Below are 27,250 nucleotides of genomic sequence, written 5' to 3'. Positions count from 1 at the left end.
AACCATTCAGATTAAATATCTCTTCGATAATATTACTGTAAATAAATGAGTTGTGAAATATAAGCAGTGTGTAAGCTTACATTCTCAGGGCCTTTTGTTCCCATGTAGAAGTGCACCATGATAGAAATGGCTTGTAGTGACAACAAGAACTGACTCTGTGGACACAAAACACAAAAAATATTAATCGTTTTTAACAAGGAAGGGGGAAAAAATAACCAAACCACATTTATGAAACTAAAAAAGGACTCAAAATCATGCTGTGTCAACTGTTAGCTGAGAAGAAAGACCCAAAGAAAAAGCAAAATAGTTTCAGGTTTCATTTTTTTTTTTCCACACTAAGTGATTTCAGGCTGCAAAACTCAATTTACCTCCTCCTCGCCCATCTTGGCAAACTCATACAGAAAAGCGAAGTACTCAGTCAGGTGTTTGCTGTGAGGCTTGACGCCGTGCTCCATGATAGAGAGGAGGGTCTTAACAAAGCGAGTGACACAGGACCGGCTGCCGATATCCTCCACTGGTCCATCCATGTCGTCAGAGCTGAACAGACACAGGAGCAGAGGTTCTGAGACTGAGGTATCTAATGACACATCTAAACTCTTTAGTTCATGTGGAGCCACAAGTTTTTTTCTCAGAGTCTAGTGTGGCACAGACACTGAGTGACACATAGCTCCTGCTTGGATCTGTGTGGCCATCTGATTTCACAGACACAACACTGTGTTTGTGCTGCACACCTTGCATGGCAAAAATGTACCACATGAGATTTAAGTGGGTTGTGTTGCTAAGCAATAAAGATAGCAGGGATGAACTGTAAAATTCTGGGCCAGTGTTTTAAGTAACAGTGTGGTCGATTTTTTTTCTCATTTTTGCTTTATTTGATCTTCATCCCAGTAGGAAAAGAAGTAAAATAAACAAAACGATACAATCTTAAAGGCTTTCGGTTCCTTCCGAAAAGCGAGAAGAGGTTTTTGAATGACATTAACGCTATGTCAGCCTATTATACAGGGAGGCACTAGTCCCTCCTGACATGGGTGTCACTTAGCCAGCCTGTAAGGCATAATTTAGCCATTTCAATCAGCTGTGTTGGATCAAGGACACATCTAAAACCTGCAGGACACCAGCCTTTGAGGCCCAGAGTTCCCCCACCCCTGCGGTAACGTCTGGCGTAATGGCATTTAAGCTTCTGATGAAGTCATGCAGGAGGCAGTCTCATAGTGAGACACGAAATGAATGCTGTGAAAGAGAACTATCAGTGTACATTCAGTACCGGTGCACGAATCGTCATAGGAGCGCACTTGCTGCCAAATGCAGTCATCCAGTTGGTCAGATCTATTATTTGGATAATAATAATAATAATAATAATAATAATAATAATAATAATAATTCGTCTAGTGAATTTACATGAACAGCTACATTAAGAATGGTTTAGTTGAAAACTATTTTTAATGCACAAAATATTTGCACAGACTTTACATGTTCGGTGTGAAAAGGCCTTAATGGAAGACTTTGAGACTCCTAATCTTGGAGAAAATGTTTTGATCAGGGAAACCTGTCCCACAATAATGAGTGACATACCCATCCTCCATGCCAGGCTGCAGGTAGAGATGAGCATGAACTGGCCGCAACCTCTGGATAACGTGAATACACAACCTCTGGAACATCTGGAAGACAACAAATTAAAACAAGAAAATTTTAATTTAAATCTAAATTTAAATTTAAGTCAATTTAAAGACAAACTTCCACTGACAATAAGTTCAGAATGACGTAAAAAGAGTTACAATATATCTATAAACATACAGTGGGGCAAAAAAGTATTTAGTCAGCCACCGATTGTGCAAGTTCCCCCACCTAAAATGATGACAGAGGTCAGTAATTTGCACCAGAGGTACACTTCAACTGTGCGAGACAGAATGTGAAAAAAAAAATCCATGAATCCACATGGTAGGATTTGTAAAGAATTTATTCGTAAATCAGGGTGGAAAATAAGTATTTGGTCACCTCAAACAAGGAAAATCTCTGGCTCTCACAGACCTGTAACGTCTTCTGTAAGAAGCTTTTCTGTCCCCCACTCGTTACCTGTATGAATGGCACCTGTTTGAACTCATCATCTGTATAAAAGACACCTGTCCACAGGCTCAAACAGTCAGACTCCAAACTCCACCATGGCCAAGACCAAAGAGCTTTCGAAGGACACCAGGAAAAGTATTGTAGACCTGCACCAGACTGGGAAGAGTGAATCTACAATAGGCAAGCAGCTTGGTGTGAAAAAATCAACTGTGGGAGCAATCATCAGAAAATGGAAGACATACAAGACCACTGATAATCTCCCTCGATCTGGGGCTCCACGCAAGATCTCATCCCGTGGGGTCAAAATGATCATGAGAACGGTGAGCAAAGATCCCAGAACCACACGGGGGGGACCTGGTGAATGACCTGCAGAGAGCTGGGACCAAAGTAACAAAGGTCACCATCAGTAACACACTACAACGGCAGGGAATCAAATCCCGCAGTGCCAGACGTGTTCCGCTGCTGAAGCCAGTGCATGTCCAGGCCCGTCTGAAGTTTGCCAGAGAGCACATGGATGATACAGCAGAGGATTGGGAGAATGTCATGTGGTCAGATGAAACCAAAGTAGAACTTTTTGGTATAAACTCAACTCGTCGTGTTTGGAGGAAGAAGAATACTGAGTTGCATCCCAAGAACACCATACCTACTGTGAAGCATGGGGGTGGAAACATCATGCTATGGGGCTGTTTTTCTGCCAAGGGGACAGGACGACTGATCCGTGTTAAGGACAGAATGAATGGGGCCATGTATCGTGAGATTTTGAGCCAAAACCTCCTTCCATCAGTGAGAACTTTGAAGATGAAACGAGGCTGGGTCTTCCAACATGACAATGATCCAAAACACACCGCCCGGGCAACAAAGGAGTGGCTCCGTAAGAAGCATTTGAAAGTCCTGGAGTGGCCTAGCCAGTCTCCAGACCTCAACCCCATAGAAAATCTGTGGCGGGAGTTGAAAGTCCGTGTTGCTCGGCGACAGCCCCAAAACATCACTGCTCTCGAGAAGATCTGCATGGAGGAATGGGCCAAAATACCAGCTACTGTGTGTGCAAACCTGGTAAAGACCTATAGTAAACGTTTGACCTCTGTTATTGCCAACAAAGGTTATGTTACAAAGTATTGAGTTGTATTTTTGTTATTGACCAAATACTTATTTTCCACCCTGATTTACGAATAAATTCTTTACAAATCCTACCATGTGGATTCATGGATTTTTTTTTTCACATTCTGTCTCTCACAGTTGAAGTGTACCTCTGGTGCAAATTACTGACCTCTGTCATCATTTTAGGCGGGGGAACTTGCACAATCGGTGGCTGACTAAATACTTTTTTGCCCCACTGTATGAGTGCTTTTGAGTCGTTTTGGTGTAGTATTGTCTCCTCCACCTCAATCTAACCCTTTTCTTAGAATCACACATCTGCCTGTGTCTTCGTTCACTACATAAATGAACCTTCTGTTTTTCCCCTCTTTAACTCCTGCCTGGGATCGAATATATCCACTGTCCCATATGTGCACATGTCTAAACATTCTCAGTCTTGCCCGTCTAGTTTTCTAATCTTCCACTAAATCGAGCTCTGCCTGTCTTTTATGTCAGAGCCACCTTCTCCAAACCATACATCCTTTCACTCTTGCTGCTATCCTTCCGTCGTGCCACATCATTTTTTCCCCTTTAGCTACACAATTAGTATTTTTGAGCACATTAGTCCAGTTTCAGTATTGTGAATGTTGTTGTTTTTTGAGGTTTGTTTTGTGTACAGTGATGTTTTATGACTTGTCCCTGACCTGTCTGACAATCTGATTGGGACACTTTATTAGGATCTGCATCGGCCACCAGTTGTCATCAGCCATCCGGTCTAAAAACCACTGAAACAGAAAAATAATGATCAAAGGTTGTGCAAAAAAAGAAAAAAAAGTTTATTCACAGTATCCATTTACTTTGCTGTAATCACCAGAATAAAAAAGGTTTAAAACTCAAACCTCGCAGGCGGCCTGGCTGTTGTTGAACTGTTTGGTCAGCAGTTCAATCCACTGCAGCATGGTGGGCTGGAGGTAGCAGAGCAGAAAGGATTAACATAGTCTATCAGTAACTTCCTTCCTCCTCCCCTTTCTTTCCACTTATCTTTACAAATTAACAACACTCAGAAAATGATAACAGTGATAAGGATGAGTGTGTGTTACCTTCTCCTTGGAGTGAATGAAAGTCTCAAGGACAAAGGATGTGCTGAGCTGCAGATGAAAGGGGAAAAAACAACAGTAGAAAAGCAAGTTTTAGTTAAACTAATTAGCATTGCAAATCAGCGACATCACGCAGCATGGTATAAATATTTTTAGAAAATGCGGTCAGTTAGAAAATAGATTAAAATAACATCTTTCTGAGTAAAAGATGCAGAAACTTTTACCCACTTTCATTTTCTAGATTGGGCTTCAGCCAGCTGTTATTCCAGCGTGTTTTATCCAAAACCCAAAGTAGCTAGGAAGTAGCTAGTTTCCTTATTTTAAGAGAGAACTGTTCCATTTTTAGTACTTTTGTAGTAGAAAAGTAAAAACAAAAAAGTCATTTTATTTTAAAAAGTAATTCGCACAATTACAGTTTATACATTTTCTCAAAAATCCAGATTTCAAGTCAATAAAAGCCAGAAAATAACAGCTAAATGCTTGTATTACTTCTCACCTTGGCAGTCATGAGGGAGACAGCTTTGGGGTCTGGCAGGGTGCTGGGGATGCTGCTGCAGAGCTGCCACATGAAGCTGAAACAATGACAAGTCGTGCCATTGAGTGAGTAGTGATCAAAAAGGCCAATAAGATGTGACCAAAAATACAAACCGATTTATGCTCACCCAAAGTAGGTGTGTTCAAATATGTTTTTATCCTGCAGAAACTGCATGTTGTCGTGCCAAATCCACTGAAAGAGAGAGTTGGACATTTAAATGAGGGATTTAATAGGAGTAATGCACAGAGATCTGCTACGTTTAAAAGAAAAAAGCACAGTCAGTACCTCAAGTAGATCAGGAGAGACATCAAAACTAAAGTCCTTCCCATTGTCGTCCTCCAGTTCCACTCTCTTGTAGAAGAGCATGTAGGCACTGTGTGTCTGCAAGTTTGATTATCATTTCATTGTTACCTTCTGGATCAAACACAGAGGATAAAAACTACAAAAATGGACCAGAAATTCTCCTCACCTTCTCAAAGGAGAAGTCCATAAACTTGTCAGTGACAGAGTCGTAGGTTTTAGTCTAAAAGATAAATAAAGTAGGTGAAATTAGAGATTACACGTGGAATTAAGTGGTAGTATTTATCTTGCAACTCTCGCTCATACCGTCATCTCTCCACCAAAGCACTCAGAGGCCAGCTGAGCTGAGTCAAAGGGTTTTACCTCTGCATCATTGAAAAGGTACCTGGAGGACAAGATAAACCTTTGAGATGGTGGCGTCCTATGACAGTCACTCACTTTTTGGGTTTAAAGACTGATTATTAAAACTTTAATATGCATCATCCATCACCATTTATTGTTCTTGTAGGCATGGGGGTTGACAATGTCCCGGATGAAGCTGTAGTAATGGCCGCCATCTGCTGTGCCCGTGTGCACAGTGACGCCAATGAGGTCATACTCATAGCTCTCTGTGACCTTTGCTTCACCCTCCTCTCGAAAACCTGAGGCCCATGGAAGGCAACACTTCAAGAGTCAATTACAATCATCAATACACAATAAATGTCCGACTGGGTGAACAGAAACTAACCCTCTTTGCGCTCCCCTTTGCCCATGAGGAAATCCTCAGTGTAAGGAGTCATGTCGAGGCGCAGGGGGAAGGAGAAGTGGGTGTTGACCTTCTCCTTCATCATGGTCACCATGTTAAAGGTGTATCTCATTGTGTTGAAGCTCAGGATGCGAGGCAGTTTCTTAAAGCAGGCCCTGTGTAAAGAGACACAGTGAGACATGGTGAGACACTGTGTTGAGAGAGGGGCATTATTTTTTTCAGGATTTTAAATCGTTCTAACCTTTTCTCTGCGCGGACCTTCTTTCCACACTGTGAGCAGGTGTACATGTTGTCACCCTCCAGGGTGTCTTTGATGGTCACTTCATCCAGAGACTCCTGAGGAAAGATAACAACGCACAAATACATCAAAGAAGGAAAAGTCTGCAGTGCACTTTGGTTTAGAGAACAAAAGACAAAAGTTTGTGTTTTCTCTCTTAGTTGGTAAAAGATGCATGTGACATCACTCCTTGTTGAGCAATGGCCTTTTCTAAACCCTCAAGATGAGCATTTAACTCATTTTGGATCTGAATATGAAACTGATGGAAGCTGAACCATACTGCATCGGTATATGGTAGCAACCCTGCTTTATTCTTCTTTTTTATTCTAATGAGTATCATTTACATACAAGATTTCTGTATATAAAAAAACAAAACAAAGTAATTTTTGAAAACGTAAACATTTATATGCTGGCAAAGAAAAAAAGACAGGACTGCACTTTTCAGAACCATTGTGGTTTGTGCAGGACTGTTTATGTGGCAGAGGTTGATCTCCACTGAAGCTGTAAGAATCACAGGTGAGCTTCAAACTTGCGTAACATTTTCGCCCCACTCACATAGATGTTCTTCATGTCTGCCACCTGACATCTGACTGTGTAGAACTCCTCTGCAGTCTGACTGACATGGTCACAGTCCTGTGGGAGACACAGAACAGTGAGAAAAAACAATGGCAGAAAATGTACCTCAGTCTGTGGAACCCTCAACTCATCTACTGTAACCTTGGTAGTTTTAAAAATAACTACATTTGTGTGAGGTATTAAAATAAACACGAAATTCAGCTGTGCTTTGTTGTTCTCAAAACAGTTTTCCTTCAATTTAATATTCCTCCTTTCAAAATCAATTCCCGCACTCACCAGAGACACCACATTGTTGGTGATGACACCTCCAAACAGAGTCTTCACTGTGTTTTTCTGTCAACGTAGATAAGATACATCAGCTTATTAATCATCTTTAACATGTACTATGATGCCTGAACTATTACTCATGCTCTTAAAATTATCTTTAATATTGCATAATATTTGTGGTCATCATTTGTATAATAACAACATCTTATTTGGATATGTACTTTTTATACAAACAATCTACTTCTTAATATGTATAGTGCTATAGAGAGAGATTATTGTGATTTTCTGAATGGCAGAGATGAACACTAAAGGTTTTATGAAGATCAGTAATAAGTGGCACCTGCTCCAATCTGGAAATTAGTGTTTGAATCCTTTAAAGCATTAAATATATAATTTGTGTGTATGTAAAGATGTATGCTCACCAGCTCCTGGGACATCTCTTCTATCTTGGTGATGAGGTCGGTGAAGAACTCTGTCATGTCTTTCTGCTCGCCGGTGTTAAGAGGCTGTTTGTCCATTGTGTAGGTTTTACAAAATGGCCGGGGGTTGTATGCTTTTCTCTCACTCTCCTGAAAACACACAGATTAACACAGATAATCCATCTCACCAAACCTTCTGATTTTGCCGTCTGTGGTGCTCAGAAAAAAAGTCCAGATCTTCAGAAACTGAACGGGTGTTAAAAGTTACACTCTACTAGTGACTGTAGTTTTAAACAAATACGACTGAGACAGAAGGGAAGGACTAAAAGGATAGCAGAGGTAATAAAATCAAAACTCACCATGAGATATGTGAACATCTTCTGCAGCTCCAGCAGTGTTGTCTTGTGTTTGATATCTTCAGCGTACTGCACGCAAACACAGAGGGTGAGGACCTGTGTGCCATTTGAATTTTAATGACGTTATTGTAACATAATCTTTCAGATACTGACCTTGGCAGTGAAGACAGCCTGGCGGGCCTCAGGGATCATATAGAGCTGCTGAATGGTAGAGGCCAGGTAGCATGTTGCTCCCAGGTTGGTCAGACCCACGAAGCGGCACTCAGCCCGGACGTCGTCATGGGGCCAGTAGTCCCACTTGTATGGAGCATGAGAGCCTAGAAGCAAAATATTAAAAGAAAGTTTGAGTTCTGTGTCACACCTGTCTTTTTATTAAATTATTCAAACTGGCAGTTGCATTATTGCAGGGGTCAAACTCAAATACACAGTGGGCCAAAACTGGAACAAAGTCGCGGGCTAACATTAATATTTATTGGGGGGAAAAAAAAAAAATCTTCCTCCAGATATAAGAATGAATCTTTTCTTATGGACTCAAACAGGTTTTGCTGAAAAACTAAATATGGAACAAGCAAAGTTTAATACTAAACGATATATATATTAGCTGTATAATACCAGTAGGCCAGCTCTGATAGTCATTTGGTATGGCTTCGCAGGCCAAATGTAATTACGCTGCGGGCCAAAGTCTGACACCTATGTATTATTGGGTTGCAAATGGAATTTCCAACTCGCCCAAAACCTTTTGCGACATAATTACAGATGGCCTTAAAACAAACTAAACTTGGAGAACAGTCTGGTAATCTGGTTGTTAAAGCTATGATTAAAATTAGGCATGGTGTAAAAACATATCTAAAATTAAGTTTAAAATAATGATAGGATTCTGCACTTCTGTAGAGCTTTGTAGTTTCAGCTCATAGTGCTCTTTAAAACTCTTTCACAACAAAAAGTGTCCCAGTCTCTTCAGCATTAGTCCCAATTGTGGGTCAATGTCTTGTAGAAGAAGACTGGATTCACTGTGGCAAAGCTTAAATTGAGTCAGATCACTGACCCAGAGGACTACTGACACAGAGTGTAGCTTGCATATACAGACAGAAACACAGTACACAGAAGTAAAATAAACTACAGAAAGAGCACTACCAAATAAAAGTAATCAAAAAGTGAAGCTCTTCACCCTGCATGTGCTGAGACATGACCCAATTATGGAGCAGCCGATAGTTTTCTACCGAGCCCTTAACCGTCTCCACCAACAGATCATAGGCGGCGGCCCTTGCAGCGTGGGACTTGCACTTGGGCTGAGCACGGTCAACCAGACTGGGGAGGAGGAAGAGGAGGTTGTAGACATCCCTCAGAAACTCCTGCCCCTCACGGGAGAACTTAAAAGGAGGCTTGTGTTTGAGGACGCTGGTGGCAAGACGAAGGAGCCCTGTCAGGCCATCGTCTTCGATTGTTCCATCTTGTTGGTCCAAGATCTCACGGCTGGAAGTGAAAGAGTTATGTTTACATCAAGGCGGTATCAATTGTAGAAATTTGCCATTTGGTTTAATTTTAAAAGCCACTGCCATCAGTAATATTGTCAGCATGAACTTTCAGCAAAATGCAAACATCCTTTAAATCTTTGTATACTGAGCATAAAATTCCGTTTGTGACAATCAGACCTCCTAATGCAGTCGGCAAGATGTCGGGCAAGAGCATCCAGGTCCAGCAGGGTGGTCTGCATCGAGCCGGCCAGCGACAGAGAGGGAGAGACCTTCTGTGAGTTCAAACAGATCAATACTAGCAGCAGCTCAATACAAAAATCAAAACGTTACTACAAACTCAAATCTACTAAATCAACAGGTTGGTATGATCATCAGCATTGTGGTTTGACGTTCCCACCTGGCTCGCATCTTTAACGTGGATGTTATCGATGAGTTTGCAGAGCAGCCAGAAGTATTCCTTACAGCCTGTCCTTAACAGAGGCTCCTCTTCATAGTCTTCGACCTGCAAATATAAATGCACAGTTACTGCTTAAGAACATCCCAATGAAACGTTAATTCATCAACTCTTAAAGTCTCATGATGTGATCTAATAGAGTGCATGTCAGGTTCTGCTGCATTAAACCAATGTGAGAAACAAGGCTTAGTAGAAACAAACCAGATTCAAAGTAGCAAAGGTCAAACTGAGTCCAACGTTGCCTCTGAGGAGTACTGACAAGCGTACCGCTTCCATGCAAGTACTTGCCTTTAAGAGGCTGAGCTACTTGAGTGTGAGACCTACCCTTAGTGGTTTGAGGGCCTGGGCGTCAGGCAGGAACTTGAGCAGTGTGGAGGCGGCGAGCAGCAGGAAGGATCTGTTGATGGACTCTCCTCCCTCCAGACCTGACAGAGACAACTTGTACAGGCCATTACATGCCTCGTGTCTCACTGCCGGCTACAAAGAAAAACAACACACCTCAACAAAATGATGATAAAGCGAAGCATACTGACATGCTGATTAAACGACTGAAGTCTGAACCACAATTGTAAAAATTCCCAACTGGCTCTTGCTTGTGCTCTACTGCCCTGCTGCTAATATGGCGAGGATCCGACAGAAGTATGAAACAAACTTGAAGCATTCAGGTATCACAAACAACTGAATTGCATAAATTATCCTCAAAGAAATGTGAACTTGTCGCCCTCATCAGGCTGTAATAGTAATTACAAAAACAACTGAATTGAGTGTTATAAAGATTTCTAAAACAAGTCTGGAACAAAATTCATGAACATTTTAACAGAGGTGTGACTGGGACCAGTTTAGATGTGAATGATTTTTAAAGTCCATCTGAGGATTCTTTAACACTCATCAAGGATTAATATTTTTGACATCCATTGTCCCGGTAAAATGCTATTGAGAGCTCAAGAAAGCACAAAAATGATCCATCTATACTGTCATACAACATCACAAGACCATTAAGAAAACTTCTACCTTTTTATGGAGTAAATTAATATCTCTTGACTTGTGATGGAGCTGTGGATGTTAGACTCACCTCAGGAATCAGGAGGGTGAGTTTTTTCAGCCAGTCGTGCAGGTGGTCGCTGTCAGCCAGACTGGATTTCACTGTTGAAGAGCAGTGAGCCCAGCTCACCAGCAGCCACATGGAATAGTGAGTCACTGTGGGTAAAACATTACCGTCACACTCCACCAGCTTACTTCTTTTAACATTTTTAGCATGATCACCGTCTGAAAATGTAAAATCCTTACCTTCGTGTCGAGACCTGTGGTCAGACTGAGCCTTCAGAACTCTGCAAACAAAAACAAACAAACAAAACAACAAACATGTCAACTATGCTGTCCATTTAAAAGTAAAGAACACATTTTTGAGCTTTTGTATGGCAAACCTGTGTGCAAGGTTGTCGTAAGTGTAGGCCACATTGATTAGTCGCTGGATCAGGTTGGTGCCTTGAACAAGGCTGAGGAACACCTGCGAACAGACAGAAGAGCCGATGATAAACATCCAGAAGTCAGAAACGTCCTGTTGGCAGTTTCTGCTACAAAGCATTACAAGTCAGCTGGAATAGTTACTTCAGTCAGTCGAGGGATGTGCAGGCCTTTGCCATGATCTACAGTGGATTTGCGCGATTTGCCTGGCCATGCCCTTTTACGTTGGCTGTCGGAGAGGCCTGACCAGGAGAAGACATCGTGGTAGGCTAAATCCAGGTCTGCAGGGTCTACAGCAAACTGGCAGATCAGCTTCAGCAGGCAGGCCAGACAGTCCAGCAGCCACTATAGATAAAAGGACATCAAACCAAACACTTACTTATATTAGTCTGTCCAATAATATGCTCATAAAAAACATCTACTATCTACTGAAAATGTAGAAAATGACAAAGGTAGACTAAACTGTCTCACCACTGTCCAGGATTCTTGGTCTTTGGGTTCGAGGATGCCCGAATTAAAAATTTCCAAAAGCAGCTGTAAACCTCCAGATGAAACAAACTAAAGAAGAAGAAGACAATTAAAGCCAGGATTGAGAGGAATTTGATTTCCATCCTGCTTGAGTTAGTGTTGTGCTGTACCTTGCAGCTCCAGGTGTTTTTGCTGTTTTCTATCTGATCCTCACTGGAGTCGTCCGAGTCTGGATACAGGTCACTATAGCTGCCCTGGGAACGAACAAGCAAGAAGTAAAATAGTAATACTGTCACTAACACAATTTTACGTTTTTTAAATGATGATGCCAAGTTCTCCATGAAACACGCATTGCACTTTAAAGTATCATTATTTATGGAGTGTTTTTAATGCCGGCTTTAGTCCAAATAGGGGGAAAGAAACTACCCAAACTTTTCTGGATTTAAGGGCCAATTACTTTTTTACATAAGTCTTGTATAGCTTTTTTCCCTTCAAAAATGAACTCATGATTTAAAAATTTATTTTTATATTTTCTTCGGTTATCTTTTTTATCAATTTATCAATCTGGAAAATTTAAGTGTGACAAATATTTAAAGAAAGGGGCAAAAACTTTTTTCACTGTACTGTACAGAGCACCCAGCATATTGATTTTAGTGACTTTACATTTAAATATATTTGGGATTACAAGTTGTACCTCAATTTAAAAAACAAAAGTGTCTACAGTCAGACTATAGTCGCAGTAATGGTGCTACCATTTAGTTAATTTGTTTTAAATCGACTCGTGTCCCTATATTAACATCTACAGATTCCACACTTGGCAGCGGAACCTGCGGACAGAAAGAGGCCATCAATCCTTTCTGTCTTACTGTTGACTCTCTGTGGATGCGTCGATTGGGCTTTCCCAGAGCCTCGATGATCTCTAGAGCGTACAGCAGCTTGTGAGGACTTTTAATCCTCAGCAGCTCCTTCCAACACAAACCCTCGCCATTCTTCAGACAAAATAAAAACACAAAATTAAGAGCAAATTTAGTTATTCTATGTTTGTGCGATCAACAACAAACTCTTGAAGAGCCCTTATTTAAACAGGATGACTGACCGTATCATCTGAGATGTTCTGGAAGGCCTGCAACATTTTGGGACAGGTGGGAAGCAGCATGAGCAGCTCCCAAACTCGACGAGACAAATTCTCTGCGTGAAGGTGAAGCTCCTCGCATCGTGCGCTCTGAGTTTAACAACAAAACAAAACAAAACTTTAGTTAGCAGGGATGTTCCTGGTGACTGTCTTGATGCTCATCCAGGTAAGTAAATCCCTAAAGGTTGATTCTATTCATCTGGACGTAGCGTTCTCAGTGGGAGAAAGGTTTCGTCACTCATCGAAGTGACTGAGTGAACAATGGGCTGTCAGTTCAGCTCCTTGATCATTAATATGCAAATTGTCATGACCATTGATCAACAAGCACAGATCAAAGACCTTGAATATCATTCACAGAGAGTTGGGGAATGGCTGCAATGGCTGGTGATTAATTTACTTGCAGATTAAACAGAATTTATGTCAAGTAGTCTGCGAAAACTGAAAGAAAATAGCCAAAACTGAGTACAGCCCTCATGGACAAAGTTAGGAAAGGACATATTCAAGAGCCTTAAGAAATCAATGATTCTGATCTTCCAAAATCAAACAATGTTTTAACATTTATAAAAAAGATAAATTGTGGCACTTTGTTATTTTATAAACACATCTGTACTGAATTTGGTTATGCTTTGTTCCAGTTAAATGCTTTTATATCATTTCACGTTTGTCAGTTTATGTAATTTCTCCTGAACACCTACATGCAACGGTTCATTTTTTCAGCCAAAGAACTGTCGAACCCGTCTTACTTTCAAATTTGTCTGTTTACAACTTCCTGTCACAGAAACACGCTGACAATGCTGCCTTCAGGCGATGGAGTAACCAAGGATGACACCAGTGAGTAGTAGGTGGCAACATAACATCTTAGACAACATGGTGTTGTGCATTAATTAAATACAAATAGTCTAGCATATTTCTAATACTAAGGCAAGAAATGTTAACCATTTTGCATACTTGAGGCATGTCTCTTACCCACAAATGTAGTTATACATGTGGATGAACATGACTGTGAACATCAACTAACATACATCAAAGGTACACCTTAAAACACTTTCTGTGTTTCAGTGACCTCACCTCTCAAACTGGGTTTCAGTTCATACCTGCTCTTTTGCATTATTACATGTGGTCTAATATTATACCTAGTAAATACAATTTTCCATACATTTTAGCCAATATAACAGCCATATGATGTATACATCCCTTCAGGAGTTCTTCCATAACTAATACCCACCTCTGGGCTCTCCTGGACCTTCTCTGTGTTTGGGCTGGGTGGTTTGAAGCAAGCCAGCATCTCCAGCAGGTCGAAGAGTGTGGTGAGATGTGGCTCCTGAAGGAGCAGTAGCATAGGAATGTGCTCTTTCTGAGGAGGTGGAAGACAGGAGGCAGGCAGTTGGATGCCCTCGCCCTTCCTCTCCCTCCGTGGAGCTCCCAGAGACACAAATACCATCTGGGATCAGATAAGAAGATGGTTCATAAAACTCATCTGCACTGAACAAATGTAATCAAAATTTACATGATTAGACAACAACGTTAAAAGATGTAAAACAATCTTTCAGACTGGAGCTGAACTGCAGTCTGTCCTACTGTTGGCCGTTTCTTATACAGAAGAGAAGTCAAACTGTTACCTGCATGTCTTTAAAGCCCAGCTCATGCAGAGTCTTCTCATCATAGTCTGTGGTAAGTTCATGACCAGAAGAGATCATCCGGACCGGTCCCATCAAACCACCTGCAGAACACGAGACAACATTTCACTAACAGACTCACTCACATTTACACACACATTGACACACAAACAAAAGCAAGGGAGAATATTTTATGGAGGGAGCTGACCTGGGAAGTCTCCTGGCTGCCGGCCACTCTGGCCAAATTCCTGCAGCTGAGCCTGGTGGTTCATCTGCTCCTTCTGCAGGTTCTCGTACCAGTGGGTCACCTCAGCTCGCAGGTCAGCTACTTGGTCACTGGGATACATCTCAATGGTCATCTGCAGAAATATGTAATGGGTAGTGTGTCCAAACATTTGACTTGTACTGTAGAAGCACATTATAAGTATTTATGCAATAAGACTTATTTGCTTTTAATAAAGTGTCACCTTGTCAGGCAGGCCGGCGGGCTGACAGACGATCCTAAGAGGTAGAGACTGTTTGTCACTCAAAGCTTTAAGGTGGCTGCTGATTCCCGTCCCCTCGATCTGCCACTGTCGCAGGTGGTAAGCAAACCTGCCACAGACCAGAGACAAAACGATGTGCTGCAATACTGTTTGTTTGCTTTTTTTTCATATAAAATGATTTTGACCACTGAGTTTTTCATAATGTAAACATTCCAGGTGTGTGTACCTGCGCCGGAACGCCTCCAGGTGTGTTTTGAGCATGAGCAACCCCCTCTCAATGCTGGTCAGACTGGAGTGAGCATCCTTCTCCAAGTTGGCAGAAGCCATCAGGAGGCTCTCCATACATTTCCTTATGAACTCTTGTTCCTTCTCCAGTCCTGTTTTACCAGCTGGAGACACACAAAAGTAGAATTAATAGATTAAGATCAGCAATTTTTCAAAGTCTTCTTGTTCTTATTGGTACGGAAGAATAAAAACAACAATTTCATAACAAAGCATGACTTCATCATAGTGCAGTGAGTAAAAACTGACCATTGATGTAGTAGGAGTTGATGTACTGTATAGCAGCGCGGCTGATATCAGCAGATTGAGCTCTCAGAGCGATCCCCCACAGCTGGTCCATCCCACACAGCTGGCGGCACAGACATTCCTCAATTAAGCATCTACTCAAATGTGTCTGAAGACAACATGTCTGATTACGAGCATCACATGCTTTTGTTTCCATTTACCTCACAGCTAGAGGCGTTGTCCAGTGCAGTAGTGGCAAGCCGGGCCAGGTTACAGAGGTGCTGAAAGAGGTTGAGGCCTGTCATGCTGATAGTCTCTGGTTTCAGCTGTGGCATCTGGAGACACACAGTGACATTAACAAACACAAAGTAGTCAACATCAACACACGGCTGCTGCTCGTCTGAAGCTGCCCAGAGGGTCGTGATTGTGCTCCACCCCAGCTGAGTTTAAACCCATCCAGTTGAATAAACGTATGAGAAATAGTCTGAAATTCTGTTCCTGTTTGTTTTATTTATTATTTATTTCCAGCTCTAAACTATAAACCTGAGGCTACAGCCCCACACACTTACACAAAGCCCTATTCTAATGAGGACACGCATATGATCTTTCTTTTAGTATTTAGGTATGAACACAAAGCGAAGATGGGAAAAAAAAGCACAAAGAGACTTTAAAGGAATCGCAGCTGTAGAAACCTGAAGAGGTAGGAACAGTGGCTGCAGCCTGACTGCTCATCACTGCTTTTGTTACCCATTGAAGTTCAGGCTGGCTGCTGGGCTGGGCTCTAACATCACTTTGTTCTTTTGACTAGCTTAGCATTAGCATGCTGTCTGTGTAAGTGGTTGCAAAGAGCTGAAGTTGTGTTAGCAACACATCATGCTCCTGTCCTCTTGTGTAACATTTCCACCCTGTAGACTGCCATACTATATGCACAACTACAGACAAACTAAAAAAAAAAATCTAGCACAAGTGCAAATGGAGCTGATAAGAGAGCTCGATAGCCAGGCAGACTAACAGATCGCAGAAATTGAACTAGAAGAGAACCAGTTCTTGTAGAGAACCTGTATAGTGAAACCAAGAAAAGAAAAGAAAATCTTAATGTTATGATTCTTTTCCAACTGAAAGATTTCCTGCCAATTTAACGTTGCACAGCACAGGAAATAAAGGGTATTTTTTCAAACATTTAAGAGATTTATGGAATTTAATTTATGTCACAAGTTGTACACGAAACGGGCACAGGTTTTTGCCCCGTCCCTCCACTTTGGAATTATCTATAAATTCCACAGCCATTCTTATTCATTATCCATGGGACACCCATAAAATTCTATAATCCACGGTCTTGTTACTACCTTCTCCAGGAAGAGATGTTTGTAGGTCTCCATGCCCATAGCATGCTGGTCTTTGCTGCGGACCTGGTTGAGGAACCAGTGCAACGCATCATCGTAACATTCAGCGTCCTCCACCAGACAGTGCCACAGAATATCCACTTGCTCCAGACTCAGTCCTGACAAATCCAAACACCAAAATAATTACAAAATAGAGTTCAGCGATGTCAAACGCAGACCGGGTTCATATAACGCAGACCACTTTTCCCCCTTATCTTTGGGCTTTTGGCCATAATTATCTGCTTATGTTGCACATCCATACATAAGAGGCTAAGACCTTCTAAAGGGGATTAAAAGGTAAGAGACACATTTTCTTTTATTACACGTAAACACGCTAAAAAGGTGGATGATTTTAGAGATCCCCAATGTAAAATGAAAGAACCCAACAAGAAAGGCTCAGAAATCACGACTGAAATGTAAAGTGCTAAAGACCACGAAACTTTAAGAAAACACTTCACTCCTTTAAATTTTTTTTTTTCCTCTTTTGGGGTGTAAAATATTCCTCAAGAAGTGAATGGTGTGGTGTGGAAACACAGCAGAGATCAGGGTTATGTTATGAAAACCACAGCTGTTATTTACTAAAGCATAATATAGACACCTCTACCTCTGTGCAACTCTCTGGATAGGTGCATGTCTTTTAAAAACATCTTAGTTCACAGAGAATATTACTCTAGTACATAAACGGTATCGGAATCTTACTGAAGTGGTCGGGAGATCCCAGTGTGGAAAAGACACAGGTAAGGAACTGCAGACGGACCTGGACCTCTGCACTGTGACTGTACCTGCACAACACAGACGAGTTATGTGTCAACAGTGAAGAAAGTGAACTGATGTCTGAAGATCAGTTTGCAGAAGCTTCCAACTGCTCTCTCAGAAGTATTGACACCAAGCACACTTCTGCTAACGCAGTCTTTGAGATGCATGTGTAAATAATTTAAATGAACAGTGGCTGCTATCATGGGCACTCCAGAAATATCACACTAGTGGGCAATTACAGTGTCATTAAAGGTTAAAGCAGGTTAAATAACTGCACACAAGGGAACATTAAGCAAAGCAATCAAATGGAACTAAAGAGGTGTTATGCAGATAATGTGAAGATAAAAATGAATTTGCTGGTGGACAGAATCATGAGACGCATCTTTGTTTTCCCAAAGGCCATGCCAATAAAATTTCAGGCCAATAATGAGATCCAAAAACTCAAACACTTGAATAGTCTCAACGAGGAATTGTAACACTAATGCTCTCACAACAAAAACTGACATTTTAAATTGGGTACAGGAATTCCACTGTCAGCATGATTTTTCTGAGGAGTGACTTCAGTGTCCAATTCTTCCTAAATGTGGAATTATCAGGTGGAAGGTGCTTTGTTTTCTAGCCATAATTAAGAGAATAAAACTGTGACTCAGAAAGCTGACAAATTAATTACAAACAAGAAATGATAAACTGAAAAAGGAAGCATTTTTTAACTTAAATAAATGAACTAAGGTCAATCAATTTTTTTTTTTTAAAGTGTGCATATATGAGTATCTTAATTTTAATAAAGAACAGAAAGTATACCATTTTCTCTTGTCTTCCAAATCTCCAGTTTCCCCAAGATATATAAAGTTTCCAGCTAATAGCAGTTTGTGAATCAACTTGTTGGTGCAAAAGTGATATTTTATTCTTGTCATACTATCATGTTGGGCCTTTTTTGTAGATTCAACTGAAGAAATGAGAACAAATAATGTGCTTTTCTAACAAACAATTTGATACGAAGTTGTCTGTAAAGCCGACTTCACACCTTGACTTACAGCAGGTGCTGCTGTTTTGCTTGAATTATTTATATGTCAGTGGTAAGTGACTTAACTTGTTTCTGGACAGGAACAAAGATGGGATTGAGTGAAAAAGCAACCAAAGAATTTCAGAAAGACTGGAGAAGCTCAGGGAACACTTTAAAAAGAATTACGAGTCCGGCTTCTTGCAAGCAAAATATAAAGAAATAAAGGGAGACTCAAAATTCTGTATAGTAGTGTCGATATGTAGTAGTGGTGTAAGACAGACTCACAGTGCAAATTTGTGCCGGTGTTCTCTGACTTCTTGGATGTAGTGTTGCAGGTTGTCGAAAAACAGTTTCATCATGTGCAGCTCCTTTTCAGCCCACCTGACAGAACCAACAACCAAATCAGTGCAAGGCTCACAAAACAAAACACTTCAATACTCATATTTCTATTTTTTTCAGAAAGACTCAAATATTTTGACTCAGCTTTGATGAGTCATGTAATTGTATCTGAAACTCATATGGTATTTGACTTTTGTTGCACTCTGAAGAAGTGGTATAACTTACATGGTGATCCAATGAGTGTCATAGCTGGAGCCAAATTGCTGGAAAGTGCCAAAAAGTTTAGGGAGTAGACGCAAGGAAACCACAACTGACCTGAGAGAAGAGAAGAAGACAGAGTCCAGTTTTTCAAGATTCCCAAATGAGAATAATTACAAAAATAAATAAGATGAACATTTTAAATGCTCAAGAAATGATTATCTGGTGTTGATAAATCAGTAGTTTATCTATGCACAGGAAGCTACAACATGCAACCCTTTTTATGTGTGCACTGCAAGAACGGGTGCCTACCAATTATTCATTTTCAATACATTCAATCAGAGATAAGTCCTAAACATCATAAGCGTGTTGTATTTATACATTTATGCACCAATTTAAAAAATAAATAAAGAGGTCACTCTTACCGGTGATGGGCCAAGTTGTCAAGGCAACCCTCGATAAAGCGCATTCGAATCTGTCTGTCAGTGAACCAGCAGACCAGCGAGCACAGCAGTTTCTCAGCTTCATTGATAAGACCTTCAGAGAGATGAATCTAAACACACAAGCAAATTATAAAATGAATTTTACACAATCCTACTGAAGCTAGCTGAAGCACCATCTATCAACTCTGTGAACATAAAGCATTGTCTATATGGAAATATTGGAGAAGTGGAAGTCGTACCGCATCTTCATCTTGTACCAGGTCCCAGAGCAGAGTGTTCCCCTTCTTACAAACATTATCCAAGTTGATGTCAGTCACAGCGTGGCTGCTAGAGTACTGATGTTTATGAACAGCTGGACCTGAGGGGATAAAGAGCATTCACATGGTCAGATTTACTACTATTATTATTATTATTGTTATAAATTAAACTGTCCTAGTTCCATAGTTTGGCCCACCTTGCACCAGATGCTCATGGTAAATGGAGGCCAAGTTGGGAAGGTGCTGCTGCAGGTGGGAGCTGAGCTCAGCATGGGAGTTTATCTGGACTAGCTCCTCCTCACAGCCCGATTCCTCCCCGTCAAAATCAGCCATGTTCTTCTCTGACTTCGCACTGACCTGAGAGCTGCTGCAGCTAACGTCATCAGCACTCAGCATGTCCTCCACCATGGGTCTGAGGGAGGAAATTAGGGTTTATAGATCAAGGATAGACTGACAGGTACATTTAAAAAAAAAAAAAAAAAAAAAAACTAACATGTATAACTACAGAGAGTTTCCTAGCACAGATGAAATTTGTGATTTTAGACAAATATGCAAAATAAACACCGCAGTCAATAAAATGTTTTACATCTAAAACCAGCTTTAATACTACAATATGTGCTGGACATAAGCTGTACTCAGAAGGTAAAATCCTATACTTACCTATTAATATACAGTATATAAACACACAAAAATTGCTATATGCAGAATACCATGAATGTCCCTCCATTTCTACCCTAATTTGAAAATATGTGCTCAGTAGACAGACACTCTGTGTTAGCCATTCATAAACAGAAGTGTAGCAGTCTTACCCTTCATGATGGTGGTGGTGGTGATGATGATGGTGGTGATGGTGGTGGTGGTGCTGAGGGCCAATGAAACGACGGCAGTTGAAGAGTTCACTGCTCATGGCCTCTCCTAGGAAGTCCCCGGGTCGCGGGAGACAGGGAGGCTCCTGAGGTCCCTGGACAATCTGAGAAGGGCTGATATCTGGCGGCTGCTGCTGGGTCTCTGTCCCATCAGGCCGAGCAGATGACGATGCTGAACAAGTGTCAAGCATTCTCATGCGGCTCTCTAGAGACGCTGTCGCCGCTGTTACCATAATACCAGAAGTTTCTGGGTTGAAAGGGAGAACCTTGGATTTGGCTCCTCCCCCTGGGCCACTCGGCCCTGCCCCCTCACCAAGAGCATCCCCGGCTTTCCTTTTCCTTGACTCAGTCTGCTCCCGGGGCTCCTTTTGGTGCCCACCTTCAGCAGCTGAGCGGTTACCCTCATCTTCATCTTCTTCATCGTCATCATCATCCTCCTCTTCGTCTTCTTCTTCATCCTCTTCCTCCTCCTCCTCTTCCTCCTCCTTTAAGGCCTCGCTATCTGCCATGTCATCAGAATGCAGCTCGCTGCCTGGGCTCCCAGCTGACTGGCTGGCTCGACTAGAGGCAGCTTCGTTGCTGGAAGCCTCGCTGCGGCCACTGCTGCTGCCTGGTCCGCTGCTGCCTTCCTCCACGCTGTTGGCAGTTTCATCTGAGCTGCCCTGCATAGACTCCTGAGGAAACAACAGCAGCTCTTTTCACCTGGTTGTGCATTTTATGTTAACGTCCTGGCTTTAATTAGACATTACAGAAAGACATTAGACAAAGAAACAGGTCATGGTATAAGATTTAAGGGCCTCAACTCCCTTCAGAATACGTCATTTTAATCATTTCAAAAACTGGACTGAAGTTTTGACCCAAAGTAAAAATTATTATGGCCAGAAAAGTCAAAGTGACCTTCATAGTGCAGAAGGTCACAAGGATAGGACAGACTTCAAACAATCATGACTGTTACAGAGGAAAATAAATCAGCTGCTCTTTATTCTCTTGTTTGTATGGACGGGTACTTACATACAACACTCAGCCAATCGTACCCACCTTCCTACAGCACTTTCTAACATTCACACACATGCTCTAATAGATGCACTGGAGGCAACTTGAGGTTCAGCATCATGCAGACTGAAGTCAGGGGTCGATCCACTGACCTTCACATTGGTAGAACACCTGCTCTACCACCTGATCCTAGTTCATTGTGTCACCATATGTGCTCTATACCTCTGTGTCAGATAGTCTTTGCTGATTCCTCTTGCTGCCAGTCATCATCTGGTCATCCATCTCCATGTCGCTGCCTCCACTGTGTTGTGTGTCACTATTGTCACTGCTGTCTGGACTTGCGGCCGGTGAACCTGAAACCACATTAGACGACAGACCGTGTATAATCCTGAGGCTCAATAACGCATCGACAGTCTGAAAGTGGAATTGACCAGGTCTAATGAAGATTCAGGAATTTATTGTGTAAAAACACAACTCATCCTAAAGTCATAACCAAACTGTACATATATAGAGGAACGGTAACTAATGATGAAGATGCAAATATCTGGAAATCACACTGCAGATATCTGCAACTTAACTGTAGATATTGCCAATGGAAATCTGCAGACACGCGGCAAAAATGATGTCAGCTGTCCTAGAATCACATTATCAATTATCCCGACAGGTGCGACTGAGTATATAATCATTTTAGTCACTATTGAATGAAATTAAAAACTTGTTTCTTGTTTCTTTTCTTTAAATCAAGTGGCAGGAAATCTCTTGGGTTGTGGAACATTTTGTATTTTGGAAGAAATTTTATCCTAAAATTATCGTTAGTGAAGAAGGCAGGTCCAGTTATAAAACCAGAAATTAAAAACTACATTTATGGTAAACAGCCAGTCCCACAGCCAACTAATATAAAACATGTTGTCTTTAAACTAAACCTCAGATACTGAAGTGGTAAGAAAAAGCCTCAAAAATATTATACTGTTTTTTGGTGGGGTTTTTTTTTTTTTTTAAATAACAGGCTTCGTACTGAAATGCATGCACGCTGACCTTTCTTGTTGCCCATGGGGATGTTGGTGTTAAGCAGGGAGGCGAAGGAGCTTTGTTTGGAGAGCTGGGCTTTTGCTGCCAATGCATTATTCCAGAGGGCCTTAATCAGCATAGAGGCCAAGTACAGTGTCTGTCCGGGGAGAGTGGGGAAACACAGAAGCAATTCATCATAGCGACGTCACAACCACTTAAAGACAATGTTGGTGAAACTGTGCCCAGTGCTTCAACTTCAGAATGTTTTGTACCTGCTCGGTGTGAGTGCTCGGATGCAGGCCTGATACCAGGTTGAGGACATGACGGAGAGGCACAGGATCGAGGTTTTTAATGAGAGACGGGAAAAGGTCGTGGATGTAGCGGCTGCAATGTTTTAACTGATTTTTAAAAGCAAAAGAAAAAAAAAACAACAACAAAGAAGCTGTTATTGTTGTTAAACACAAAACGCCAACAATCTCATCAACTCATCGTAAAATACTGAAGGGAACATACTAATTCACCTGAAGTGTTTCCATGATTTCATCACAGTACAGTTATTATATATAATACAGGCTAAATATAATATTGCATTAAATCACAGAAGAATTTGAACCATTTAAAGTTAATGAAAGAATAAATAAAAATCAGATCAAGTTCCCACTTCATCTGCAGATGAAAAATGGCTTCTTTGCCAATTCTGACATTCACAGCAATGTATGTTAATGTGCAGTGTCCCTGTTAAATGCATAAACCATTTAGTGGCATATACACCCCTAGTTTTTAAAAGTTTTGTTCCCAGTGCTTCTGACACAGAAAAATCCACCAATGCAGAAATACCAGCACCGGTCACTCGGTATGACTGATGTTTGACTGCAGGCTGCCCCATGATGGAGTGGAATAAAGCTGTACAGTCTCTCATTTTACCTGAGCTGCAGCCCAGATGCAGTCTATGTGCTGTGTGCTGAGCCGGCCCTCTGCAGCCAAGAAATTCAGGATCACTTGGCACTGTTTAATGATCTACAAAACACACATACACAAATGTAAATGTGCAAAACTGGGGGAAATGTTCTCCAGAATAGTTTTTTCATTTTTCATTACTGGATCCAAAAGTCTCACCTCAATGTGCAAATTTGGGCCAAATATGTGCTCCACTACATTGTTGTGGATCAGCCAGTCAGCTAGTTCCTTTGCTATGGACCTGAAAGAAAAAAGCAGAATCATAATACGCTGTGTGAACCATTTTATTTTATTTATTTGTTTATTTATTTCTTTTTAGCCCAAACTGGTTTAAAATAGCACCACATCCTTCCTGTTTGCTTGCATTTATGGACAGGCATCTTTTTTCTTTACACTAACTTACGTTTCTGTGTCAGACACCAGGGATTCGTTGTTACACACATCGTTGAAGGTGTGCAGCTGATTCTGAAGAAACACAAACATGCCCCGCAATAAGTGAAGGAATGAAGCACAACCTGTCAAATTAGTAACTGCAGCACCACTGGCTCATAACTCTTATTTAACCATCTAGTGGACAGCATAGATAATAGATGTTTGTTTTTGATGTTTTTTTCCCTCAATTAGGAGTATACTTAGTGAAAGTATTCTCAATTTTAGCACTTAAACAGTATTTTTTTTTTTTATAAACCTGGACTGCATTTACTTGTGTTCTTTCACCAAAAGAGGAAATTTACAGATACAACACAATTCATCCCTCTATTTCCCACCAAATATTACAGACATCTCCAATTGCTTAAATATTTTTGTGCAAAGTCTCATTTTGACAAAAGGTCCACAGAAAACTAGAATCAGCCAGACCTACATGAGGGTGTGAGAATGAGTTAAATCCGTTCGGAGTCCGACTCACTGTGATTTGGCTAAGTCCGGCCAATCTCATCGTGAGAGTGGGTGACATGAAATATTTGAAGGCAAGATCCAGGCTCTCCTTATCAAAGCACAGTGCACTGTCCAGTGGTTCCTTCACCGTGCTCCACATCAGGTCTGCCATATTGCGTGCTGCGCTCTGTCGCAGCTCCTGGTCCGACAGCTTACACAGATACCTGCAGACGCATCCGACTGACAGATAAGCTACTGACAAAAACTTTTATGTTTAATACTCTCCCCAAGGGTTGTACAGTATTGCCAGCACTATTTACGTATTATTTAAAAAACCCACAGTATTTGTGACCACTCCCCCTCCTACAAGTAGTAACTACATTGTACAAACTGCCCCCTCTCGTCAGATCTTTGAAATTCACCAATCATTACTTCTGAGAGGAAAAACAAAGGACCTTTAGGGTACTATTAAAACAAACTTGTCAGCATCCCAAAGCTAGAAAAAAAAAAGTTTCATAAATCCTCCTCTAAAACATCCAAGTTTCATTTTGAAGAAGAACTCTCACTTAAGGTTGGCTGTTTTGAATCAGACTTTTGTAGGCGTACGCTATAATTTTCCAATAAACAACTGTGCTGCTGACTCATTTACTCTCCACTCTGGATGGCTGCGTTTGTGGTTTTTAGAGGTGTAGCTTGGAGAGTTGCTACTGAAGTACTTTGTGTTCATTTAAATAAAAAGAAATCTTTAAATAGAATGGAAAGTTACCATGATGTGAAAACTGTCCTAATTTGGGTTTTTGTTAACGTACCTTTTTATCTTTTAATTGTTATCATGTGAAACCACTTCTCTACTGTTTGGATGTGTTCCTTATGATTGTGCTAATCAATCATTTTTATAGAGGTATACAGCACCGTCTGCAAGGCAGAGCTTAAAATATTCAAGCAGCTTTACAAACATTAGCATGCCAACCTACTCACAATAACAATACTAACACACTGATAATCTAGTAAATATCAAATACTGTGTTCACTATGGAAGTTTAACATGTGTTTAATTAGCAAAATCCTAATTGAAGTACACTGAATGCAACATTATTACATTTGCAGATTTTTATTTGTATACTATAGTATTAGGAAAAATATTGACTTGTTAAAGCTGGCTCCAATTTTTCACTCTTTGGTACAGAAAATGTTACCAAAGAGTTAACTAGGTAAAGTCGTATTTTTTTTATTTATTTATTTTTAAATACAGTAGTTTATTTAGTTACCAAGCTACTCAGACAAAAGAGGCAATACGGTAGCAGAGCATCAGTCTGCCTACATCACATGCACTGCCAACACTCTGCCTCCTCTTGGGTCACGTGAATAGACATTGACTGGAAGTCTGGCAACTGTTGCTATGGCAACAAAGGCTCTTCCTAGCAACAAATGTATGGCACTTTAACAAGAAGAGAAGAGGCTGCGCTGCCTGACTGAGAAATGGCGAGCTCTAATGCAGAATCAACAACGTCTGGCTTATAAATAATAGTAAATCTTGACTTCTTTAGCTGGGAAACAAAGCTGGACACTGAATTTAATATTCAGAGCTTTGCAGACAAGATTAAAAATCTGACAGTACACAAGAATACTGCAGTAAGAGTGTTAGTGACTGTCTTCAGGTTCAGAAAGTGTGGTGTTCAACAACATGGCAGCTCCTGAGGCACTTACAGGTCTTTTAACCTGCACCTGAAAGCAAGTGCGACTGGTGAGAATCACCCGTCTCTGGCTGAGGAAGATGCTCTATGTTGTTACATGTTTAAAGCCAAGAATTGTGTGTAAACTCACCGTATCACATAGGTCCGGAACGGTATGATGTGTTGCATGACGGCAGGAATGTGCAACCATATTCGGATCTGTGGGAAGATCAAATACAATATGCGAATAATTAAACTTTTTTTTAAGTATAAATTTCAGCTGAGAATCTGCCTTGCATCTTAAACAGAAGTTCATGTTCAAAGTTGTGCACTATATTTATTACAGGGACATTATAAAGAAAAAAAAGGCAGTTAGCCAAAATATCTTTAGTACTTGCCTCTTAAAAAAAAAAAAAAAAACTCAAACAGATTAACAATTTCATCTTAAATTTAGCAATTATCAAATTTAAACCGATCACAATTTACTGCTGTTACCACTATTATCCAAGTTGTTTTTAACATACTAATTCGTATGAGAACTGGTTCTGCTGAACTGTGGTTTTTGAAATAACAGCAGCGGTTTAGATTGACAGCACTCACATTAGAAACTATGGTGATGAAGGCGTGGGCGATAGGGAAGGGGAGGCTCTCTGGAGTGCCAAACTCGAAGCACTCCTTCATCAGGGAGAGGCCGTGTTTCCCACAGAACAGGCAGACGTAGCGCAGCAGATGCAAAGGTACCTCCACATCCTGGACAAGAGTAGAGCAGGTTTACAAACGGTCATCCACTCAGAAGCTCATTTACCTTTTTTTCCCCTTTTGTGTGTGTAATCTGAGCTAGCCCTGTCAACTGTGATGAAGTGCTGTTGCAACAGAAGACAAAGCTGTTGAATGCATAAAGACAGGGCAAAATGACTTTAAAGAAGCATCTTCTATTCTAAAGAATATTCACTGGTTTTGTTTCTTTGTGACTTAAAGACGACTGTGTGGTAAAAGTATACTGATGTGCCAAACTCAGTATACTGTGAACTTGGGACTGAAAGTAGTGAATTAAAATAAAGCGTGTAAACACTTATTTCTTATAGGCATGAGTTACTTTTGCTAATAAAAACCAGAAAAGCCATTAGTTTCCAGATTTCCAGCTCAGGAGTTTTTCATAAAAATGTCTTCTTCAGGCCATCTTAAACC

At 40.9% G+C, this 27,250-nt stretch overlaps 1 protein-coding gene across 2 annotated transcripts in view; it reads right to left on the bottom strand.

Moving 5' to 3' along the window:
* Positions 1-27,250, bottom strand: part of usp34 (ubiquitin specific peptidase 34) — a 58,568-nt gene that overhangs the window by 13,146 nt on the left and 18,172 nt on the right. The window contains exons 5-59 of one of the 2 annotated variants that reach the window (XM_040004154.1): positions 26,663-26,812; positions 26,214-26,281; positions 24,421-24,613; positions 23,917-23,978; positions 23,673-23,754; positions 23,481-23,573; positions 22,829-22,954; positions 22,584-22,713; positions 21,771-21,901; positions 20,499-21,229; positions 19,887-20,101; positions 19,672-19,790; positions 19,415-19,542; positions 19,017-19,106; positions 18,738-18,833; positions 17,393-17,475; positions 16,658-16,812; positions 15,533-15,646; positions 15,336-15,435; positions 15,031-15,193; positions 14,787-14,913; positions 14,528-14,678; positions 14,323-14,423; positions 13,929-14,144; positions 12,668-12,793; positions 12,438-12,560; positions 11,742-11,825; positions 11,575-11,661; positions 11,248-11,448; positions 11,064-11,146; positions 10,927-10,967; positions 10,712-10,836; positions 9,964-10,116; positions 9,583-9,687; positions 9,363-9,457; positions 8,879-9,183; positions 7,864-8,027; positions 7,714-7,779; positions 7,358-7,504; positions 6,945-7,001; positions 6,648-6,725; positions 6,057-6,151; positions 5,798-5,970; positions 5,561-5,711; positions 5,377-5,455; positions 5,240-5,293; positions 5,056-5,151; positions 4,898-4,962; positions 4,732-4,807; positions 4,239-4,286; positions 4,038-4,103; positions 3,843-3,923; positions 1,573-1,658; positions 369-537; positions 81-155 (exon numbers count right to left, since the gene is read on the bottom strand). In XM_040004154.1, the coding sequence (XP_039860088.1) occupies positions 81-155; positions 369-537; positions 1,573-1,658; positions 3,843-3,923; positions 4,038-4,103; positions 4,239-4,286; positions 4,732-4,807; positions 4,898-4,962; positions 5,056-5,151; positions 5,240-5,293; positions 5,377-5,455; positions 5,561-5,711; positions 5,798-5,970; positions 6,057-6,151; positions 6,648-6,725; positions 6,945-7,001; positions 7,358-7,504; positions 7,714-7,779; positions 7,864-8,027; positions 8,879-9,183; positions 9,363-9,457; positions 9,583-9,687; positions 9,964-10,116; positions 10,712-10,836; positions 10,927-10,967; positions 11,064-11,146; positions 11,248-11,448; positions 11,575-11,661; positions 11,742-11,825; positions 12,438-12,560; positions 12,668-12,793; positions 13,929-14,144; positions 14,323-14,423; positions 14,528-14,678; positions 14,787-14,913; positions 15,031-15,193; positions 15,336-15,435; positions 15,533-15,646; positions 16,658-16,812; positions 17,393-17,475; positions 18,738-18,833; positions 19,017-19,106; positions 19,415-19,542; positions 19,672-19,790; positions 19,887-20,101; positions 20,499-21,229; positions 21,771-21,901; positions 22,584-22,713; positions 22,829-22,954; positions 23,481-23,573; positions 23,673-23,754; positions 23,917-23,978; positions 24,421-24,613; positions 26,214-26,281; positions 26,663-26,812 (6,978 nt within the window). The remainder of the gene's footprint in view (positions 1-80; positions 156-368; positions 538-1,572; positions 1,659-3,842; positions 3,924-4,037; positions 4,104-4,238; positions 4,287-4,731; positions 4,808-4,897; positions 4,963-5,055; positions 5,152-5,239; positions 5,294-5,376; positions 5,456-5,560; positions 5,712-5,797; positions 5,971-6,056; positions 6,152-6,647; positions 6,726-6,944; positions 7,002-7,357; positions 7,505-7,713; positions 7,780-7,863; positions 8,028-8,878; positions 9,184-9,362; positions 9,458-9,582; positions 9,688-9,963; positions 10,117-10,711; positions 10,837-10,926; positions 10,968-11,063; positions 11,147-11,247; positions 11,449-11,574; positions 11,662-11,741; positions 11,826-12,437; positions 12,561-12,667; positions 12,794-13,928; positions 14,145-14,322; positions 14,424-14,527; positions 14,679-14,786; positions 14,914-15,030; positions 15,194-15,335; positions 15,436-15,532; positions 15,647-16,657; positions 16,813-17,392; positions 17,476-18,737; positions 18,834-19,016; positions 19,107-19,414; positions 19,543-19,671; positions 19,791-19,886; positions 20,102-20,498; positions 21,230-21,770; positions 21,902-22,583; positions 22,714-22,828; positions 22,955-23,480; positions 23,574-23,672; positions 23,755-23,916; positions 23,979-24,420; positions 24,614-26,213; positions 26,282-26,662; positions 26,813-27,250) is intronic. The other variant, XM_040004155.1, reaches the window with a different exon arrangement.

This window comes from Simochromis diagramma, unplaced genomic scaffold (genome assembly GCF_900408965.1).
Source record: "Simochromis diagramma unplaced genomic scaffold, fSimDia1.1 OVJJ01000565.1, whole genome shotgun sequence".
NCBI classification, from domain to species: Eukaryota; Metazoa; Chordata; class Actinopteri; order Cichliformes; family Cichlidae; genus Simochromis; species Simochromis diagramma.
The sequence above is the reverse complement of the archived record's forward strand: the minus strand, read 5'-3'. Positions and strand labels throughout refer to the sequence as shown.